The sequence below is a fragment of the Schistocerca gregaria genome, chromosome 1 (assembly GCF_023897955.1).
Source record: "Schistocerca gregaria isolate iqSchGreg1 chromosome 1, iqSchGreg1.2, whole genome shotgun sequence".
Taxonomy (NCBI): Eukaryota; Metazoa; Arthropoda; class Insecta; order Orthoptera; family Acrididae; genus Schistocerca; species Schistocerca gregaria.
The window spans coordinates 699,928,388-699,948,913 of NC_064920.1; the positions used below are offsets into that span (position 1 = coordinate 699,928,388).

General features: G+C 38.8%; 1 protein-coding gene across 1 annotated transcript in view; it reads left to right on the forward strand.

The window, feature by feature from the left end:
* Positions 1-20,526, forward strand: part of LOC126365360 (protein lin-7 homolog C-like) — a 62,559-nt gene that overhangs the window by 14,834 nt on the left and 27,199 nt on the right. The window contains exons 2-3 of the mRNA XM_050008137.1: positions 7,091-7,132; positions 18,730-19,088. Of these exons, the coding sequence (XP_049864094.1) occupies positions 7,091-7,132; positions 18,730-19,088 (401 nt within the window). The remainder of the gene's footprint in view (positions 1-7,090; positions 7,133-18,729; positions 19,089-20,526) is intronic.

The following is a 20,526-nucleotide window of genomic DNA, read 5'->3' on the forward strand; positions in this document are numbered from 1 at the left end:
ACATAAAAATATTCAAGAAAGAGAAGGAAGAGTGGAAGGCAAAGATACTTAATTTAGAACAAGGGCTGCAAAATATTAACACAAATTATTTACAGGCTAGTGGAAAAACTGTTAGAAGCTGACCTCGAGTAGGATCAGTTTGGATTCTGTAGAAATAGTGACCCTACGACTTACCTTAGAAGGGTAGATTAAGGAAAGTCAAAACTACATTTCTAGCTTTTGTAGACTTAGAAAAAGCTTTTGACAATGTTGACTGGAATACTCTCTCTCAAATTTTGAAGGTGGCGGGTGTCAAATACAGGGAGTGAAAGGGTATTTACAGTTTGTACAGAAACCAGATGGCAGTTATGAGAGTCGAGGGGCATGAAAGGGAAGCAGTGGTTGGGAAGGGAGTGAGACAGGGTTGTAGCGTATCCCTGATGTTATTCAATCTGTATATTGAGCAAGCAGTACAGGAAACAAAAGAAAAATTTTGTGTTGGAATTAAAATCCATGGAGAAGAAATAAAAACTTGGAGGTTTGTCAGTGACATTGTAATTCTGTCAGAGACAGCAAAGGACCTGGAACAGCAGTTGAACGAAATGGACAGTGTCTTGAAAGGAGGATATAAGATGAACATCAGCAAAAGCAAAACGAGGATAATGGAATGTAGTCGAATGAAAGTCGGGTGATGCTGAGAAAATTAGATTAGGAAATGAGACAAAGTAGTAAAGGAGTTTTGCTATTTGTGGAGCAAAATAACTGATGGTGGTCGAAGTAGAGAGGGTATAAAATGTAGACTGGCAATAGCAAATAAAGTGTTTCTGAAGAAGAGAAAATTGTAACATCGAGTATAGATTTAAGTGTCAGAAAGTCATTTCTGAAAGTATGTGTATGAGTGGAGCCATATATGGAAGTTAAACATGGACAATAACTAGTTTAGATAAGAAGAGAATAAAAGCTTTCGAAATATGATGTTACAGAAGAAAGCTGAAGATTAGATGGGTAGATCACATAACTAATGAGGAGGCACTGAATAGAATTGGGAAGAAGAGGAAATTGTGGTCCAACTTGACTAGAAGAAGGGATCGGTTGGTAGGACATGTTCTGAGGCGTCAAGGGCACACCAATTTAGTATTAGAGGGCAGCAGGGAGGGTAAAAATCGTAGAGGGAGACCAAGACATGAATACGCTAAGCAGATTCAGAAGGATGTAGGTTGCAGTAGTTACTTGGAGATGAAGTTTGTGCAGGATAGAGTAGCATGGAGGGTTGCAGCAAACCAAGTCTCTGGACTGAAGACCACAACAACAACAACAACAACAACAACAACAACAACAGAACAAGGGTTGGGTTAGGGGGAGGGGGGAGGGGAAGTATGTGACAAATTATTTTTGTGTGAAACACCAGTAATAATTATGTCATACGTAACTGTTGAACGATCAGTTACGTTATGTGGTGTCTGCAAAAGATAAGTGGTAAATCATCATGACTCCATACTTCGAGCAATGCAGCATTCCCAGCAATCGGACTCAGTCACTGCTACATGTTCATGGGCACTAGATTAACAAACATTGTAGATATTGTGGTGTACCTTTAAAATATCATCCCTAATCTCAGCTTTTGCTGATAGCAGACATACCCAATAGAAATTGTGGAGAATGAAGTTTTATATTTAGTCGTCATACTTTTGTCCTATGTTTCAGTACAATAATACCCATAAATTCAGACAACACGGTCTATGGAGAACAGTGACCTGATGCTATATTTAAATTAGAATGAACAATCAAGGACACGAAAGTATTTGTTTATTTACCGATTTTGGCTTATGTAAAAGCTATCTTAAGGATTTTTGGCCCCCTATGGCTGGTGCTGGCAGCTCCTCGGTTGTCTCGTGATACGACAATCATGTAGTTATGTGTTTTTGTGATCAGTCGAGAGTCCACATCTGCCCCTGGAAATGTCCTACAATTTAAAACTTTGGAAGATGCTATGGTGCTAGTGGTTAACTTGTGCTCTGAAGTATGGACTTTTTAGCTATCATATCACTACCATCACTAAAGGTATCAGATAGATTATATAATGGTAAGACAGAGATTTAGGAATCAGGTTTTAAATTGTAGGACATTTCCAGGGGCAGATGTGGACTCTGATCACAATCTATTGGTTATGACCTGTAGGTTAAAACTGAAGAAACTGCAAAAAGGTGGGAATTTAAGGACATGGGATCTGGGTAAGCTGAACGAACCAGAGGTTGTACAGAGTTTCAAGGAGAGAATAAGGGAACAATTGAGAGGAATGGGGGAAAGAAACACAGTAGAAGAAGAATGGGTAGCTCTGAGGGATGAAGTAGTGAAGGCAGCAGAGGATAAAGTAGGTAAAAAGACGAGGGCTGCTAGAAATCCTTGGGTAACAGAAGAAATATTGAATTTAATTGATGAAAGGAGAAAATATAAAAATGCAGTAAATGAAGCAGGCAAAAAGGAATACAAACGTCTCAAAAATGAGATTGACAGGAAGTGCAAAATGGCTAAGCAGGGATGGCTAGAGGACAAATGTAAGGATGTAGTAGCGTATCTCACTAGGGGTAAGATAGATACTGCGTACAGGAAAATTAAAGAGACCTTTGGAGAGAAGAGAACCATGTGTATGAATATCAAGAGCTCAGATGGCAACCCAGTTCTAAGCAAAGAAGGGAAGGCAGAAAGGTGGAAGGAGTATATAGAAGGTTTATACAAGGGCGATGTACTTGAGGACAATATTATGGAAATGGAAGAGGATGTAGATGAAGATGAAATGGGAGATAAGATACTGCGTGAAGAGTTTGACAGAGCACTGAAAGACCTGAGTCGAAACAAGGCACGCAGAGTAGACAACATTCCATTAGAACTACTGACGGCCTTGGGACAAAACTCTACCAGCTGGTAAGCAAGATGTATGAGACAGGCGAAATACCCTCAGACTTCAAGAAGAATATAATAATTCCAATCCCAAAGAAAGCAGGTGCTGACAGATGTGAAAATTACCGAACTATCAGTTTAATAAGTCACAGCTGCAAAATAATAACGTGAATTCTTTACAGACGAATGGAAAAACTGGTAGATCCCGACCTCAGGGAGGATCAGTTTGGATTCCATAGAAATGTTGGAACACGTGAGGCAATACTGACCTTACGACTTATCTTAGAAGAAAGATTAAGAAAAGGCAAACCTACGTTTCTAGCATTTGTAGACTTAGAGAAAGCTTTTGACAATGTTGACTTGAATACTCTCTTTCAAATTCTGAAGGTGGCAGGGGTAAAATACAGGGAGCGAAAGGCTATATACAATTTGTACAGAAACCAGATGGCAGTTATTAGAGTCGAGGGGCATGAAAGGGAAGCAGTGGTTGGGAAAGGAGTGAGACAGGGTTGTAGCCTCTCCCCAATGTTATTCAATCTGTATATTGAGCAAGTAGTAAAGGAAACAAAAGAAAAATTTGGAGTAGGTATTAAAATTCATGGAGAAGTAGTAAAAACTTTGAGGTTCGCCAATGACATTGTAATTCTGTCAGAGACGGCAAAGGACTTGGAAGAGCAGTTGAACGGAATGGACAGTGTCTTGAAAGGAGGATATAAGATGAACATCAACAAAAGCAAAACGAGGATAATGGAATGTTGTCAAATTAAATCGGGTGATGCTGAGGGAATTAGAGTAGGAAATGAGACACTTAAAGTAGTAAAGGAGTTTTGCTACTTAGGAAGTAAAATAACTGATGATAGTCGAAGTAGAGAGGATATAAAATGTAGACTGGCAATGGCCAGGAAAGCGTTTCTGAAGAAGAGAAATTTGTTAACATCGAATATAGATTTATGTATCAGGAAGTTGTTTCTGAAAGTATTTGTTTGGAGTGTAGCCATGTATGGAAGTGAAACAGGGACGATAACTAGTTTGGACAAGAAGAGAATAGAAGCTTTCGAAATGTGGTGCTACAGAAGAATGCTGAAGGTAAGGTGGATAGATCATGTAACTAATGAGGAGGTATTGAATAGGATTGGGGAGAAGAGAAGTTTGTGGCACAAGTTGACTAGAAGAAGGGATCGGTTAGTAGGACATGTTCTAAGGCATCAAGGGATCACAAATTTAGCATTGGAGGGCAGCGTGGAGGGTAAAAATCGTAGAGGGAGACCAAGAGATGAATACACTAAACAGATTCAGAAGGATGTAGGTTGCAGTAGGTACTGGGAGATAAAGAAGCTTGCACAGGGTAGAGTAACATGGAGAGCTGCATCAAACCAGTCTCAGGACTGAAGACAACAACAACAATGTATATAATTGGTTATTTCAAGTCATTGCATTATTTTTGTGTAAGTATCACCACAACCTTCAGGACAACATTAACGACAAAAAAGTGACATACAGATCATGTGCCCTCTTCAGTTATAATGTCCAATGATGTTTGCCTGCATTGTGAAATCCTGTGGACTTGGAAGGAAGTAAATCACAATGCCATTCAATGGTAAGTTCAGTATAACAAAGAGATGACAACAGTCATGAATCACTGCAGGAATTTGGACTGTTGAGATCTTTAAAAATATTGGGAATCCAATATATCGGTATTTTAAAAAATATCTTTGTTGGCCCTCGATATCGTGAAAAAAAGTATTGATATATCGACAGAAAAAAATATAAATGTACTGTTATGGTACATTTATAATTTTTACTTATGGACCATCTGACAGCAACTGAATACAACACAATTTTAGTGCCATATGCGCTTCGCCTTTATTTTCTGCAAGGCATCATCAGTGGCCTGGAATATGTACATATGTTTGCTATTTAATTTACAGTTTTGTCACTGTACCTATAGGTTATAAACAGTTCTGGTGACAGCACGTTGCTAGTCCTACTGGTAACATAAGGCCCTAATGAAATGTAATGCACCTGAATGAGGCAAAAATAATAGTTGGTACTAGTCTGTGGGGCCGTTGGAGGAGGATACACAGAAAACAGGTTTCGCATGTAGTAGATGAAGTGGTGCGATAAATTCACGCCCATGGCATGGAAAGGCCTCTTTCAAAGGTGACCAATCTTCCATTTCTACGATTGTGTTATGTAAGTGAAAAATTTGGAAAATTGAGGTAAGGTCTTATGGGGCCAAACTACTGAGGCCATCGGACCCTAAGCCTACACACTGCTTAATCTAACATAAACTTATGCTATGGACAAAACAAACACTCACACTCACACTCACACACACACACACACACACACACACACACACACACACACACACACACACACACACACACAAGCGCACGCGCCTGAGGGAGGACTCGAACCTCCGACGGGGGGAGCTGCACGGACCGTGGCAAGGCGCCTCAGACCACGCAGCTATGCAAGTGCAAATGGTTTCTAGATGACTCGCTGCAATTGCTATTGATGAATAAAATGCCAGATACAGTACCATCTGGACTACATTTACCTAACAAAAAACATATGGTTCAACCCAGGATCGAACCATTGACCTCCTGCTCACTAACCCTAAACTGTACCCCCTGCACCAATTATACAGCACAACTGTTGTGTACTGACAGAGGTAATTACCATACATGTAGTTACAGTGGTACCAGATTGCCACTCTGTAACATCCTTTTTACCGGGTATACTCGCTGGACAAATTTTTTTACTGCTGGAATGTGAGGAGTCGTGCTGTGAGGCGTGAATTTTGCTTCACCCTACTGCCCGTTTCAGAGGTGTGTATTTAAGTGTTGATTTATTATTAGATATTCAGTACATCAACAAGTTAGCAGCCTGCTTATCCCCCTTAGAGCAAGAATTGAAAGGAAAATTATGCATGTTCACACTTGGTGATAACAACTTTGCTAACTATGGTAACTGTATGTAAGTGGCACAGTAAAAGGTGTCCAATGGGCCCATCATTCGGTTTTAGCACATATTGGATTTGTCCAGGACATCTCCTGTCGGCTTCCCGGTTTTTTCCATTTCTGCAAACACTAGCAACCTATTACTTGTCAGAATTGCATGATGAAGTTAGACGTTGCAGTTTTTGTTAGTAGCACTGATTGAGTGAGCATTTCCACTCACATGTCTTTGCCCACTGCAAATACCAGTCTTGTCATTTAGATTTTTGTTCATCATTTTCAGCAACTGTTTTTGAAGAATCAGTTTTTAATGCAACTGGTGTGGTATTTCTTCACGTCAGGAATCTTATAATCCCACCAACGTCCCCACCCCCACCCCAGTGCAGTCGGACTTCTTCTTTGTGCCACTTCTACTTGCTTCACACTGTTGGAGAAAGACTGTATGTGATGAAAGCTTAGAAAGTAGTAAGACTCCTTCACACAGTGAAAGTGAAATTGTCCTATTGCAGTTTCAAAAGAACAATATTTACTGAAAATTGCAAGAAAAATAGAATATAAAATAAAAATAACAGCGCTTGCTATTGCTACTTTGGTATTGATATATCAGGAAAAGAAATATTGCAAATATGTATCAATATTATGTAATATTGTAGCAGGAATGCATATATGATGATTAAAAACAGACTGTATAATGTGTGGAAACATCAGGAGATATCTGAAGTTTGTGTAGGAATACGATATGCTAATGAAAAATCAGTTACTACATGTGAAAAATATCAGTATGACACACTGATTTTTGAAACATGGATAAGAAATCAAGAAATAGTATTATGAAACTCAGTCCTTGGAAAATGTACACTAAATAAAAATGGAAAGTAGTTTGTAGACATTAGAGAAGCGTGATGCACTGAAATTCAGTTATACAGAAAAATACTTAAAATGACAACATTGATGAAATTGAAGTACAAGGTGGAGCAGGAAATGCAAGCTACATTCGGAAACTTCTTGTAGTCAAAGGATGTCATGACACATCTAAAACTAGCTTTATAGTTGTAGATATAGAAAGTACATTTTGTGAGATGTATTGAGTACTGGAATGTGCTACACAAATAATTGAAGTCTCCGATTTTTACATTTGTTAACTAGAATGAAGGGAATTTTAGTGATACCAGCTGCACATTTTAATTAACTCTTACTGTCTCACTGTCAGAAAACAGAATCTTACTTGTGCAATTCTTTTTTTGTTCCAGATGTGAAGAGAGCTATTGAGCTTCTTGAAAAACTGGAAAAGAGTAAGTATATTCAATATTAACGTCTCCAGCATAGTTAAAAATAAGAAAATAATTTGGGCTTGGTTTGAGTTTAATATGCAGCGAGACAAAAGCAACTGATGTCTTAACTCACTGGAGGCCACCCACCCAAAACTGGAGTTTATTTTGCTGTTTCACTCTGTGTAATCCTAGTAAAGCCAACCAGAACCCTTAAGAAGTAGTACCAGGCCCCTTCCTTGCCCTTATTAGACACAATTTCGTCATGTTCTATTGGCTTGAATAGTCTGTTTTTTGTACGCTAGAGCTTCACATTGGAAGATTAGGTGTGGTGCAGTTTTATCATCCTAACCAAATAGTCTACACTTAAGGATTTCTTCCTGTATACCCGTTGTGTGTAAAAATTAAAGTTCCAGTCATGAGTCCTTTGATGAATTTAATGTGTTTCCTTTTCAACTGAAGGGTTATTGTGAAACACGGCTTCAACATCATTAGCTGGCCATGTTTTTGTTTTTGGGCCAAAGTCCCATGTTCTGCATGATACCTTCTGATCCAGTTAGCAGTTTTGATTTTAGCACTGCCTTAGTATGCATTACACCTGTCCTGGTCAGTCTTATCAGCTTGTTCATTGCCACTAATCCCTGAGTGACCAGGGACCACAGCAGGTTCACCCTGTTGCTTTTCCCCAGTCTCCCAATGGTTTCACAGCATTCTGCAATGATCTTATCTCATTGCAGAGGAGATTTCAGAGTTGTTTGGCTTTCTGAATAAATGTAGGTGCCATAATCCTAGTAGCACCTACTCAAGTTCTCCTCCACATGCACTCGGATAATGGATATTTCCAAATGGAATACTGTGGCCAGTTTCCTAAAGAGACTGCTGTGTCCAGTCTAGGCTGTACCCCATATATTTTGGCTGCAGTCCCTTCATCTGTTTTCAACCCCTCAGTAAACCAGACTGTATTTCCTTAATAATGTTGTGGTTCATTCTTCCACTGCTCTCCTCTTCCGGTTGTTACACTGAAGGGTTTATAGAAACAGCTGTAAGTTATTGAATGGTCAGCCGATATTTCCCTGACTCTTTATGTATTTACCACACTTGCTATAATGGTATGAGATTCTGGATATCCTAAAAGAATCAACAGTTAGTTCTAATTTTTAACCTGTACACCCCTTCCTCCACTGTAAGCCAAAGGTGTAACAAGGGCATGTCCACGATGATCTCCATCCCGACAGTGGGTGTACTGCTTATTCCACATGTTTATGGCTATACAGGGCAGCCCCTGCACCTTGCCAAGTTCCTTGATTCTACCTTACTGTAGCCCCATAAATTATCATAAGTCTTATTACAGAGGTGTATGTCCAGTACATACTCCTTGTGTCCACAGACCCCAGTTTTTACTACATTCCTTTCTAGTGCTCATAAAAGAACCTTCTGCCTTGGGATGTGTGTTCTTTATATGAGGGGATAATGATAGTTTTGCATCCAAAGTTATACCTGGGTACTTCATTACCCCTATCTACTGGTACTGTTTCATTAAGGAGCTCAGGATTCCAGTATATGTGCTGGGTTTGCTTCCTCATAAATGGTACAAAATAGTTTTTTTGGACTAACTACAGGTCCTTTTTTTCTGCACTAGTTTTCTGCAATGTCTAGTTTATATCATTACTAGCAAATTTGCCAAGTATTAGTACAATTAAATCATCTGTGTACTCTTGGCAAAAGTAGCCTCTAGCATTTAGTTCTTCAATGAGTTCATTACCATTCAGTTCCACAATAGTGGGGACAAAACTCCTTGTGGACACCACAAGCTGCTGTTGATAACCATTTTCTCATTCACCACGGTGGCTTCTATCCTTCTTCTACGTAGCATGTTCTTAATCCACCTGCATATGGTGATTTCAGCACCATGCTCTTCTGCAGCTCTAACCGTGGATTCAAAGGTTGTGTTGGTAAAAGCTCCTCTGATATCCAGGAAGCTGCAGAGAGCTATTTCCTGAAAGAGCAGAGCTTTTTCCGCCTTCCCAAGTAGATGGTAAAGTACTCTTTGACATGATTTACCTGTTTGATAGGTGTGCTGGTTTACATGTAGAGGAACCTCAATCTCGATAATATGCACGTTAACCACTTTTTCTAATGACTTAGAAGAAAGGTTGACAGACTGATCGGTCTCATATCCCTGGCCTTGGTAGGATCAGTTCTCCCTAGCTTCAGAATGAAAACAACCCTCAGTGTCCTCCAAGCATTAGGAATGATTTGTGCTGTTCGTCTGTCCCCAAAGAGTCCACATAGGAATCTAATAATGTTCTTGTGTTTGTTGCAGTACAGCTGGGAAGATACCTTCTGGTCCTGGTGACTTGAATGGTTGAAACATTCCCACTGCCTACTGGATTTTTTTTTTAAAATCATCTTATTCTGTGGTAGATTCCCAGTTTTTCCTATGATTACCTGTAAACCAGTGTCCCTCAAGGACTTACTCCTGCTCTGTGTTATCTGCCAGTGTGCCTTGAGGAAGGTGAGTCTTGAGGAGTGCATCCAGCACCTCACTTGCTGTCCTTGTATACTCACTATCTTCCTTCCTTAAAATACCACCTGGATTAGTTGATATTCTAGTAAGGATTTTATAGAGAATACCTTCCAAGAATATAGCTTTACTTGTTTGATACAAAGTTATGAGACAAGGGCCTCCACATATTTTGCCGATTGTTTTTTCTTCCCTGCAAGGTTGAACGGTCTTCTTACCTGCTTTCTTTGCATTTCGAGACTGTCGTTCCAACAAGGTACATTCCTGTTTCTGCAGTTCTTTGTGATTGGGCAGTGTTCTAAATATGTAGTCGTAATAGTAGTATATCGATCACCATCTCCTTAGTCATCCCACTGTTCCCATCTCCTCACAGACAAAGATGGTGCTTTTGTTCAGAGAGACCCTCCTGAATTTGGATCTTGCACTTTTATCTCCCCCCCTCCTCCACGTCTTGTCCCTCTCCCCAGTCTTCTCGAAGAGATCCATCTGAACAAGCTCTAGTTGATGTAAGATGATCCTGTTGGATAATTGCCATCTTGAAAACTGAGATTGCAATTCAGTAGGTCTGTTTCCCTATTTCCTGCCTCAGCTTTGTATGGATCCATATATTGTGAGAATTTGGGGTGTTAGACTGCTCCGTTGTTCTCTTGTTTCCTGTCTTTGATTTAGATGGGGGTCTGATTAACTGTGAGGCAGTCTTTGTTTGAAGGTCTTAGGTTCAAGAGCCTTTATTTCCCCTCATTTGTGTTAAGGAAGACATTTTTTCTCTTCCATTTCTTCTTGTTCTTTGAGGAGTTTCTTTATCTATTTTCCAGGCGAGGATTTGCTCTTGACCTTCTCAGTAACAGTTTCCATTTCTTGGACTGGTCTATTGCCCAGTCCAATTATGAAAACACTTCCATCAGTTCCAGCGGCAAAGCTTGGATGTTTGAGGTCACGTCAAGTCCTTCAGTTTTTATTTTGTTTTCTGTGTTCTCCATTTTGGTCCAACAAGAATTCAGGATGTATTCAGTTGACACCACAGAACCCCTATGTGATGCAAGGAAATTTACTTGTGGAGGTCTCTTGGTATTCCTAAGGCTCCGTTAATGACACATCTGCCCATCTACCACGCATCCCTCAGCATGGATCGCATTACGCCTCGGATTGGGTATCTGGGTGACTAGGGGAGCACTGTGGGAATAGGTGGGGGAGAGGTAGGGAGTTGTGGGACACTTTTTGTCTCCTTCATCCACTACCAGTAGCAGTACTACCATCAGCATAGCCCTCAGCTTCTTGCGAACATACAAGCCTTTTCACCTGTATTGACAATGCTTCTACAACGTGGTGTTGCCCTGAGAGGAATATGTACTTAATTGCATTCAATATTGTTTAGCTGAATGGCAAGTAGTAGCTCCCTTACACATTTTACTACGGAATGTGTAAGGATTTTATTATTTTGTGTTATACCAAGATCAGTAGGGCACAATAATTGAAGACGGTACAAGGAAACAGTCGTAGTATATGTAGTCAGAACACAATACAGTGGTCAGCCCACAGTGCAAGGTGGTGCACTGTTAAACACTGGATTCTCATTTACTTGTACAGCAGTTCAAAACCACATCTGGCCACCGAGATTTATTTTTTTGGTGGTTTCTGTAAATCACTTACACCAACTGCTAGGATGGTTGCTTAGAAATGATGTGGCGAACTTCCTCCTGTGACCTTCTATAACCCAAGCTTACATTTCATCTTTAATGACCTTGTCATAAACAGTACATTAAAACCTAATGATTCTTCCTTCCATTGCCAGGCTTGAAAGCTGGAAATCTGCATTAAGAAGGTTAAAAATTCCATGCTTATAAGAGCAGAAATAATAGTGGATAAAAGAAAATAATTAGCTACTGTCATAGTTGTGTTCTCTAGCAGTCTGTTTCCCGATAAATGTGTGTTTTCTTGTTCCTGTAATAGAATAGACCTACCCCCTCACTCCCGCCCCCCTCACTCCCGCCCCCCTCACTCCCGCCCCCCTCACTCCCGCCCCCCTCACTCCCGCCCCCCTCACTCCCGCATTACATGGGTTTCAGTTCAGGGACCACCACTGTGTTTGCTAACAAGGCAGAAATAGTACTCGTCGCTGATGATTTGAGCATCATAATAGAGTTCAACTGAGCTGCTGCAACCCAAGATGAAATAAATGAACTATTTAAAAGTAATGTTGATTGCTTCTTAATAAATGTTCTCTCACTTAATGTAGAAAAAGCACATTTCATTCATTTCGGTACGAAACAACATATCTCACCATCAGTAACAACACCACATGACATCTCTGTAAATAAACTTCTAAAGAAGCAGATATTACTGTATAATAGGTGTAAAACAAAGCATAAGGCAGTGGATAGAAAGGTTCTGAATGAAATGCATTTGGCTGTCAAGAGAACAATGTGTGATGCCTTCAGTGACTACTGTAGCAGAATATGACCTCAATGCAAACCAGCATAGATTCCAAAAACAATGATCATGTGGAACACAACTTGCACTTTTCTCGCATGACACTACTGAAAGCTTTGGATCAGGGAGTCAGACAGATGCAGTATTTCTTTATTTCTACAGATCATTTTACTCAGTACCACATCTATGCCTTATTGTCAAATGTGTGATCATACGGGGTATAAAGTGAAATTCATGAATGAATTGAGGACTTTTTGATAGGGAGGACACAGCATGTTATCTTGGATGGAGAGTTGTCACAGATGTAAAAGTAAGTTCAGGTGTGCCCCAGAGAAGTGCCTTGGGACCCTTGCTGTTCACATTCTATATCAGTTGCCTTACAGACAGTGTTAATAGTACCCTCAGACTTTTTGCAGATGATGCTTTTATCTACGATGAGGCACGGTCTGAAAGAAGCTGCATAAATGTTCAGTCAGATCTTAATAAGATTTCAAAGTGGTCCAAAGATCAGCAACTTTATTTAAATGTTCAAAAATGTAAAATTTTACACTTCACAAAATGAAAACACGTACTACCCTTGATTATAATACCAGTGAGTCACTGTTGGGAATCAGTCACCACGTACAAATACATGGGTGTAACAATTTGTAAGGATATGAAAGGGAATGATCACATAAGCTCAGTTGTCGATAAATCAGGTGGTAGACTTTAATTTATTGGTAGAATACTGGGGAAGTTCAATCAATCTACAAAGGAGACTGCTTACAAATCACTTGTGAGACCAGTTCTAGAATACTGCCCGAGAGTGTGGGTCCTGTATCAGATAAGACTAACGGGGGATATTGAATATATACAGAGAAGGATTGGCCATAGGCTTGTTTGATCTGTGCGAGAGTGTTGCAGAGATACTGAATGAACATAACTGGAAGACTCTTGAAAATAGATGTAAACTATCCTGAGAAAGTCTATTAACTAAGTTTCAAGAACTTGCTTCAACAACCCTAGCAATATACTACAACCCCCTATGTATTGCTCACATATGCATCTCGGGGATAAAATAATAATAATTACTGCTTGCATAGAAGCATTTGATCAATCATTCTTCCCTCACTCCATACATGAATGGAAAGGGAAGAAAACCTAATATCTGATACAATGACATGTACCCTCTGCCATGCACCTCATGGTGGTTTGCAGATAATATATGCAGATTTAGATGAAGAAATAAAAAAAGTGATGGTTTAAAATTCATAGGTGTAGGTATTGATAAGAACTTGATTTTGAAATCACAGTCACATTTTACAGATATTTCCTAATGTCTAAATTCAGCAACATAATCTGTATGTGTAATTGATGATGAAAATATTAGAAAAATTAGCTTCCGTTGCATACTTCCATTCATTGATGTCATATGGAATAATTTTCTGTCTCAATTCCACACACAGACACAAAGTGGTAGGTAAACAAAAATGGACTAAATGTGCTGTAAAGGTATTATCTGAAGGCCACTCTCAAATGCCATGTAGGAACTGTTTAAAAAATTAGGCATCCTAACTATAATCTCACAATAGATTTACTCTCCTATTAGATTTGTTGTGAAGAATGAGACACTATTTGAAAATAATAGTAATATTCTTACCTATAACACTAGGAACAAAAATAGACCCCACTACCCACAATTTAACCTTACTCTTTGATTGAAAGGAACAAATTATGCAGCCATAAACATATTTTACCGTCTCAACTGTGAATTAAAAGTGCTGGCAGATAATGAAAGGTAAAAAAGTTAAATCATTTATGCTTGGTAATGTCTTCTGCTCCATAAATAAGATTCTTAGTAGACAATATGTATGTGGTTTAGTAACTCTCATCTTATTTGTGGATTAAGATTTAAAAAGAAAAAAAAAAAACAGGTATGAAAATAGCCAGCTTGTCATGTTGTCATAGAGAAAACTAGTGTTACTTGTAAACCTATTGATGCATTCTGCATCATTCCATATTTCATGGTCCAGGAACATACAAAAAACTAAACTAACCTACCCTTCTTCTTTCTTGTTAAGAACAACATTTTCACCATTGTGGAGGAATTCATCTACTAACATTCTGCAAATTAATTTACCATTTTCATTGTTGTCAGTTAATACACAATCTACAGTAACTTTTCCATACTTCATACTATGAATGGCTTCACATATCTTATGTGGCATGTGCCCTTTCTGATGCACTTGTGAATGCTCCAGGGGAAGGGCAATGTCCTGTACATCTCAGTAGAAGTCTGAATGTCTGCGATTTGACTATTGTCATTACTTGATATGTATCTAAGAGATAGTAATGTGTTCTGTGAATCCTTTCAGTAATGTGTTCTGTGAATCCTTTCAGTAATGTGTTCTGTGAATCCTTTCAGTAATGTGTTCTGTGAATCCTTTCAGTAATGTGTTCTGTGAATCCTTTCAGTAATGTGTTCTGTGAATCCTTTCAGTAATGTGTTCTGTGAATCCTTTCAGTAATGTGTTCTGTGAATCCTTTCAGAAGTTGGCTTCTTAAAATTCTTCCCTCAGGAGACTCATCCCACAATAGACGTATATTGATATTTGGGCTATCATTAGAGGGTGATGTCTGCCTACTAACACCATAGACCTTGTGCTAACTTCAAGAACTTTTGAATATTTTGACAGTGGGTCATTTTGTGTACGAAGGATTGGAAATCATGTGAATGTTGGTTTAACTGCATGGTCAAAACTTCTGTCAGGACGGTCAGAATATCATCATTTATTTTCTACAACCTGTGCTCCATAGCTCTTAAATGATTCAGAAACATCTTAAAACTGTCACAAGCTGTTATGTTGTTAATTTTTAATATTTCCATCTAGCTTCAATTTTAAATCATCATATCTACGAATATCACAAACATAACAAGAGAGGGCTGTATGGTAATATAAGTAGTACAGGCAGAACACAGGGGTGCACTGTATGAAGCATCTCTGTTTTACAGTACAGTTTAGTTTTTTTGCATCAGATGAACACAATATGGGTGCCCATTGTATAGTGCAAAAATAGCTCTGTACAAATACCTGAAAGCTGTTAAACACCATAAATCCATAAATATATTAAAAACAAAGATTCCAAGACTTACCAAGTGGGAAAGCGCCGGTAGACAGGCACAATAAAATAACACACAAACACACACACAAAATTTCTAGCTTTCGCAACCAACGGTTGCTTCTTCAGGAAAGAGGGAAGGAGAGGGAAAGAGGAAAGGATGTGGGCTTTAAGGGAGAGGGTAAGGAGTCATTCCAATCCCGGGAGCGGAAAGACTTACCTTAGGGGGAAAAAAGGATAGGTATATACACACGCACACACACGCGCGCGCGCGCACACACACACACACACACACACACACACACACACACACACACACACACACACACACACACATCCTTACCCTCTCCCTTAAAACCCACATCCTTTCTTCTTTCTCTCTCCTTCCCTCTTTCCTGAAGAAGCAACCGTTGGTTGCAAAAGCTAGAAATTTTGTGTGTGTGTGTTTGTGTGTTATTTTATTGTGCCTGTCTACCGGCGCTTTCCCGCTTGGTAAGTTTTGGAATCTTTGTTTTTAATATATTTTTCCCATGTGGAAGTTTCTTTCTATTTTATTTAAATCCATAAATACATTCACATAGCTAAGGAGACTCTGTATACTGTTGTTGTCTTTTGCTGTGATCTTCAGCCTGAAGACTGGTTTGGTTAATCTCTCCATACTATTCTATCCTGTGCAGGTCTCATCCCAATAACTGCTTCCCTTGGCCTTCTTCTCTATTTTTTACTTGGTAAACCTCAAAGTTTTTATTTCATTACACTGAACTTCAGTTCCTTTTCCAAATTTTGTTTTCATTTCCTGTGCTGCTTCCTGAATGCCTTTCTTTAACTTGTCCCCTACGAAAAGTCATTGGGTCAGGACAGTCTCACATGTTCCTATATTTCTTGTGAACCCAAACCAATTATCCCCGAGGTCAGCTTCTGACCACCACTTCTGACTTCTGACATTTCTCCTGTATTAAAATTTCTGTTGAAAATATTCTTGAAGAAGACAGAGAGATCTGAAAAAATATAAACTGGAGTACTTTATGGCTAGCCATAGAACTGCGACTCAGACACTAAACAGTACAGAATTTCCAGATGTTGCTATGAATTTTGCAATAATAGTAATGAATAGTACACTGTTTTTTTAAAGAAAGGAGGTGTATGGTAAATATTTGAGGCTTATAAGTGAAAGTATTGAAGGTCATTCAGTAGAAGAGAAGTGATAGTAATACTATAAGTAGTAAGTAGTGTAAGCTGCCTTATATGTAGGATGTTGAGTCACCAAAGGGTGAAGGAAGAAAACTTTGAACAAAAATTACCTGGTCCTCTTTGTAGGGGTTGGGACAATGGACCTGCACCCTGTTGCCTGGAAAAACATTAAACCTGCAAAAGAACCTCAAAGTAAGCCTTGTAACTGGACCAGAAACATAAAACAAACCAATTAATTAAAATGGACTTTGAATATAAGACCTTGGAATATACAAGGTTTAAGTACTAAGACAGAAGAGGTCTTCAAACAATTAGGTAAGGATAAGAGGGACATAATTGCCCTTACTGAAGGTGAGGAGCCAGACATGATGTGAACAAATTGCAGTAGCACTGATAAATGAAGAGCAAAAGCAGAAGTACTGCTTGCTGTAAACAAAAAGTGAAAAAGAGCATAAAAATTGATTGGAAATTAACAAATGAATTATTAAAATAGAAACTGATTTGTGGTGTCACTCTGCTTTCAATAGCAGTATATGCAACAACAGATGATACAGAAATGATGAATATTAGCAAAAAGAAATAATACTGCCTAAATGTAAGGGTTGGCAGTGCCCATGAGGACCAGGTAGTGGGATCTTTTGGAGAGAATATAGGTAGTAAGAATGGTGAAAGACTGATTGATATATGCTGAGAGCATGGACAGAAGGTAGTGAATGGATACTTTCAACATAAATTCATGTGTTTTCAACCTACACATAAATGTAAGACCATAATAGACTACATTATATTAAGGCAAAGATCCCAACTTCATACTGTGGATCCAAGGCTATATAGAAGACAGGAATGTAGCATTGACCTTCTACTGCTAAACATGAAAATTTTCTTTAAATATATAAAAAAAGAAACAGAGAACACTCAAAATGCCAACAGTGTCCTGACCAAGGTATAACCCAGAATTTCTCCAGACTGAGTCTATACAATTCCCGCACAAGTTAAGTTCTGCAGAAAAAAATGTGGAAGATAAAGGAAGATTCAGCAGAAGTTATGTATTAATGTGTAAAAAATGTATTATATGAGCCACCCATGAAACATTAGTTCAGATTCCTAAATACAAGTACCATAACAACTGGTGGTGTCAGAATAAGGAAGAGCGGCTGCAAGATAAACGGAAGGCATGCAGAAAATGTTCATCTAGGAAAGATCAAGATGATTGTTGGAAACTGTATGTTAACAGTCAGAAGGGAAACGAAAAAAAGGTTAATAAAGGCAAAAAACTGAAGTCTTGAGCAGTAAATGTGAGGAGGTAGAGAGATATGTAGGAGAAACAAATAAAAAAGGGCCTGGGAAATAGTAAAGGACCCAAGAAAAGAGAAGTAGAAAAACTTAAACATACCATTGATGAAGATGAGAGTGGATGAAAGAAATACTATAAAAATATGGTAAAAGAAAATCGAGAAGAGTTCCTGCAGCTAGAATCATGTACAATTGAAGAGGAGATAGTGGCTGGTGTTTCCTTAAAAGAACTACAGTAAAAAAAAAAAAAAAAAAAACTGAAAAATAGAATATCTTCAGGTCCAGTGGAAATTCCCATTGAGCTGATAAAAAAAGCAATGGAAGACATCCTGAAACTAATTCAACTTATCTTTAAGAAGTGTTTGATTAAAAAAGAAGACCCCAAAAGGGTGGAAGAAAAAACTTACTTGATACTTGACAAAAGAAATACCTTACATTTAGCTCCAGTCTGGCATTGAGCAAATCTAACAGCAACAAATGATAATTTGTCCATGATCAGGAGTCAAATTCAGATTTCCCGCTTTACATGAGGGGTTGCCTTTACCACCTCGATTGTCCGAACACATCGCCTTTCCAACCAAAATCTCCATATCTCCATATCCCACATGCCCCCTATCCATTACTCCACTTGATTGCAGCCTACCTGGGTTCCTGCAAGGATTTGGCTACTATTTTGCGTCCGAACTGAAGTATCATAAATCAACAAAAAGTACACACAACTTATCATGAGGAGTTACCGGTATTTTAGTTCCTGTGTTATTTTTTGGGAATCTGAGATGCCTTTTTCTTTAGTTAATTGAGCTTAAAACTTTTACAGTGTGTAGCAGCTGCTAATTTTTGCTCGACTTACACTAACCACTGTATGTTGTGTCGTGAAGTGCTATTTGTACAGATATACTCATACAAATAATACATCACCTGCCTATACATATCGGAATGTGTAAGTAAACCCATTATTAATAGACATAAACTCAATTATTAATCTTATTTTAGCAAATTAATATTTAAGTAAGCTGTCCATAATTCAGTAGCAGGTGCAAGTCCTCAGAGATTTACCACATCTTGACCGTAACAATTTTTTCAGGTGGAGAAGTGCCAGCTACAAAACTTGCTGCACTACATAAGGTACTCCAGAGTGATTTTCTCAATGCTGTCAGGGAAGTCTATGAGCATGTTTATGAGACAGTAGATATTCAAGGGTCACAGGATATACGGGCATCTGCAACAGCTAAGGCAACTGTAGCAGCTTTTGCTGCTAGTGAAGGACATGCCCATCCTAGAGTAGTAGAATTACCTAAAACAGAAGAAGGGCTTGGCTTTAATGTTATGGGTGGAAAAGAACAAAACTCTCCTATATACATATCACGCATAATTCCTGGAGGTGTAGCAGATCGTCATGGAGGCCTGAAGAGAGGAGATCAGCTACTTTCTGTGAATGGTGTTGTAAGTAAAAAGATGCTCACAGTTCAGTCAGACTGTTTCTTTGTCTCTCTAATTCTTGATTGCATGCTAGTTTGTAAGTGTGTGTGTGTGTGTGTGTGTGTGTGTGTGTGTGTGTGTGTGTGATGTGAAGGATCATATTTGTAGACAGAGTTTGCCAGCTGCTGTGGCCGAGTGGTTCTAGGCATTTCAGTTCGGAACCGTGCTGCTGCTACAGTCACAGGTTCGAATCCTGCCTCGGGCATGGCTGTGTGTGATGTCCTTAGGTTAGTTAGGTTTAATTAGTTCTAAGTCTAGGGGACTGATGACCTCAGATGTCAAGTCCCATAGTGCTCAGAGCCATTTGAACCATTTTTGTAGACAGAGTTTGGATAATGGATACACACATGGTAGAATGAAAGTGCTCATTTTACCAATGCCATTCTCAGTGATAATTTTCTGGACACTGTGTCAAATACATGACGATAACATTTTTTGGATTTCTGTGCATAGTACTTCAAGCAAGATGATGCACAGGTTATGACAGTAATCTTGGATTTGTCAGGAGCAAGGTTAAAATCCTTGTTTAGTCTCAAGATTATAATTTTCTGTGTTTTTAAGAAAAATCATTTCAGGTGACTAGCAGGGAAATATATTGGGAAGACCACAAGAGAGTCCTTCCCTGAACTCCACCTGATGTAGTACTCCGTCTCTGGTGACTATAATGTCCCACTCACTGAGACATTTGCTTTCTTGCTCATATTAAAAGCACCTGTACATAGCACTGTCTTCGTTATTTTACTTCTTGCATGTCATTCACTTCTTCTTTGACTGTTGTTATTTTTTACTACATAATGATCTGTTACGACTCTGTAATATCCATAACCACAACACCAGTGCTCTCTTCTGTTTCCCCTTTCTGCATTTATCCACAAGGATAATACTAACATCTGTACCAAGTCTGTCATGGCAGCCTTCTGAGCATAAACATTGGATATCCAAGCTGTAGACTAGTCATGTTGACATTTCTTTGCTATTATAAGAGCCGTACATACCTCATCAAATAGTAAGAATTGGAGCTTACAGATAATGGGGGTCATATCTTACATGCAGTGTTTGTAACGATACACAATCTTAATTTCAAGGTAAGCAATGTGCAGAAGTGGTGAATGAGGATTGAATGTTTTGTTGCGATCCGAGCTCTAGGGAATCTGCTACAGAACATCAGTATGTAGTCACATACATTGGATAGTGCTTGTTTTTCACCTGTGTGTATATTGCTTAGATGCAATTGACTTTTGTATCAGCTTGATGGCAATGTTGCTGGCAGACCCTCACCTAAATGGTCATTCACTTTAAACAGAAAAGATGAATTTTCAACTGTTGACAGTTAAATGTCGGTGCTTAAGGCTGTATCCCACCAACTTTTATAATAGTCCCACTCACTCCACCAGTGAGATGA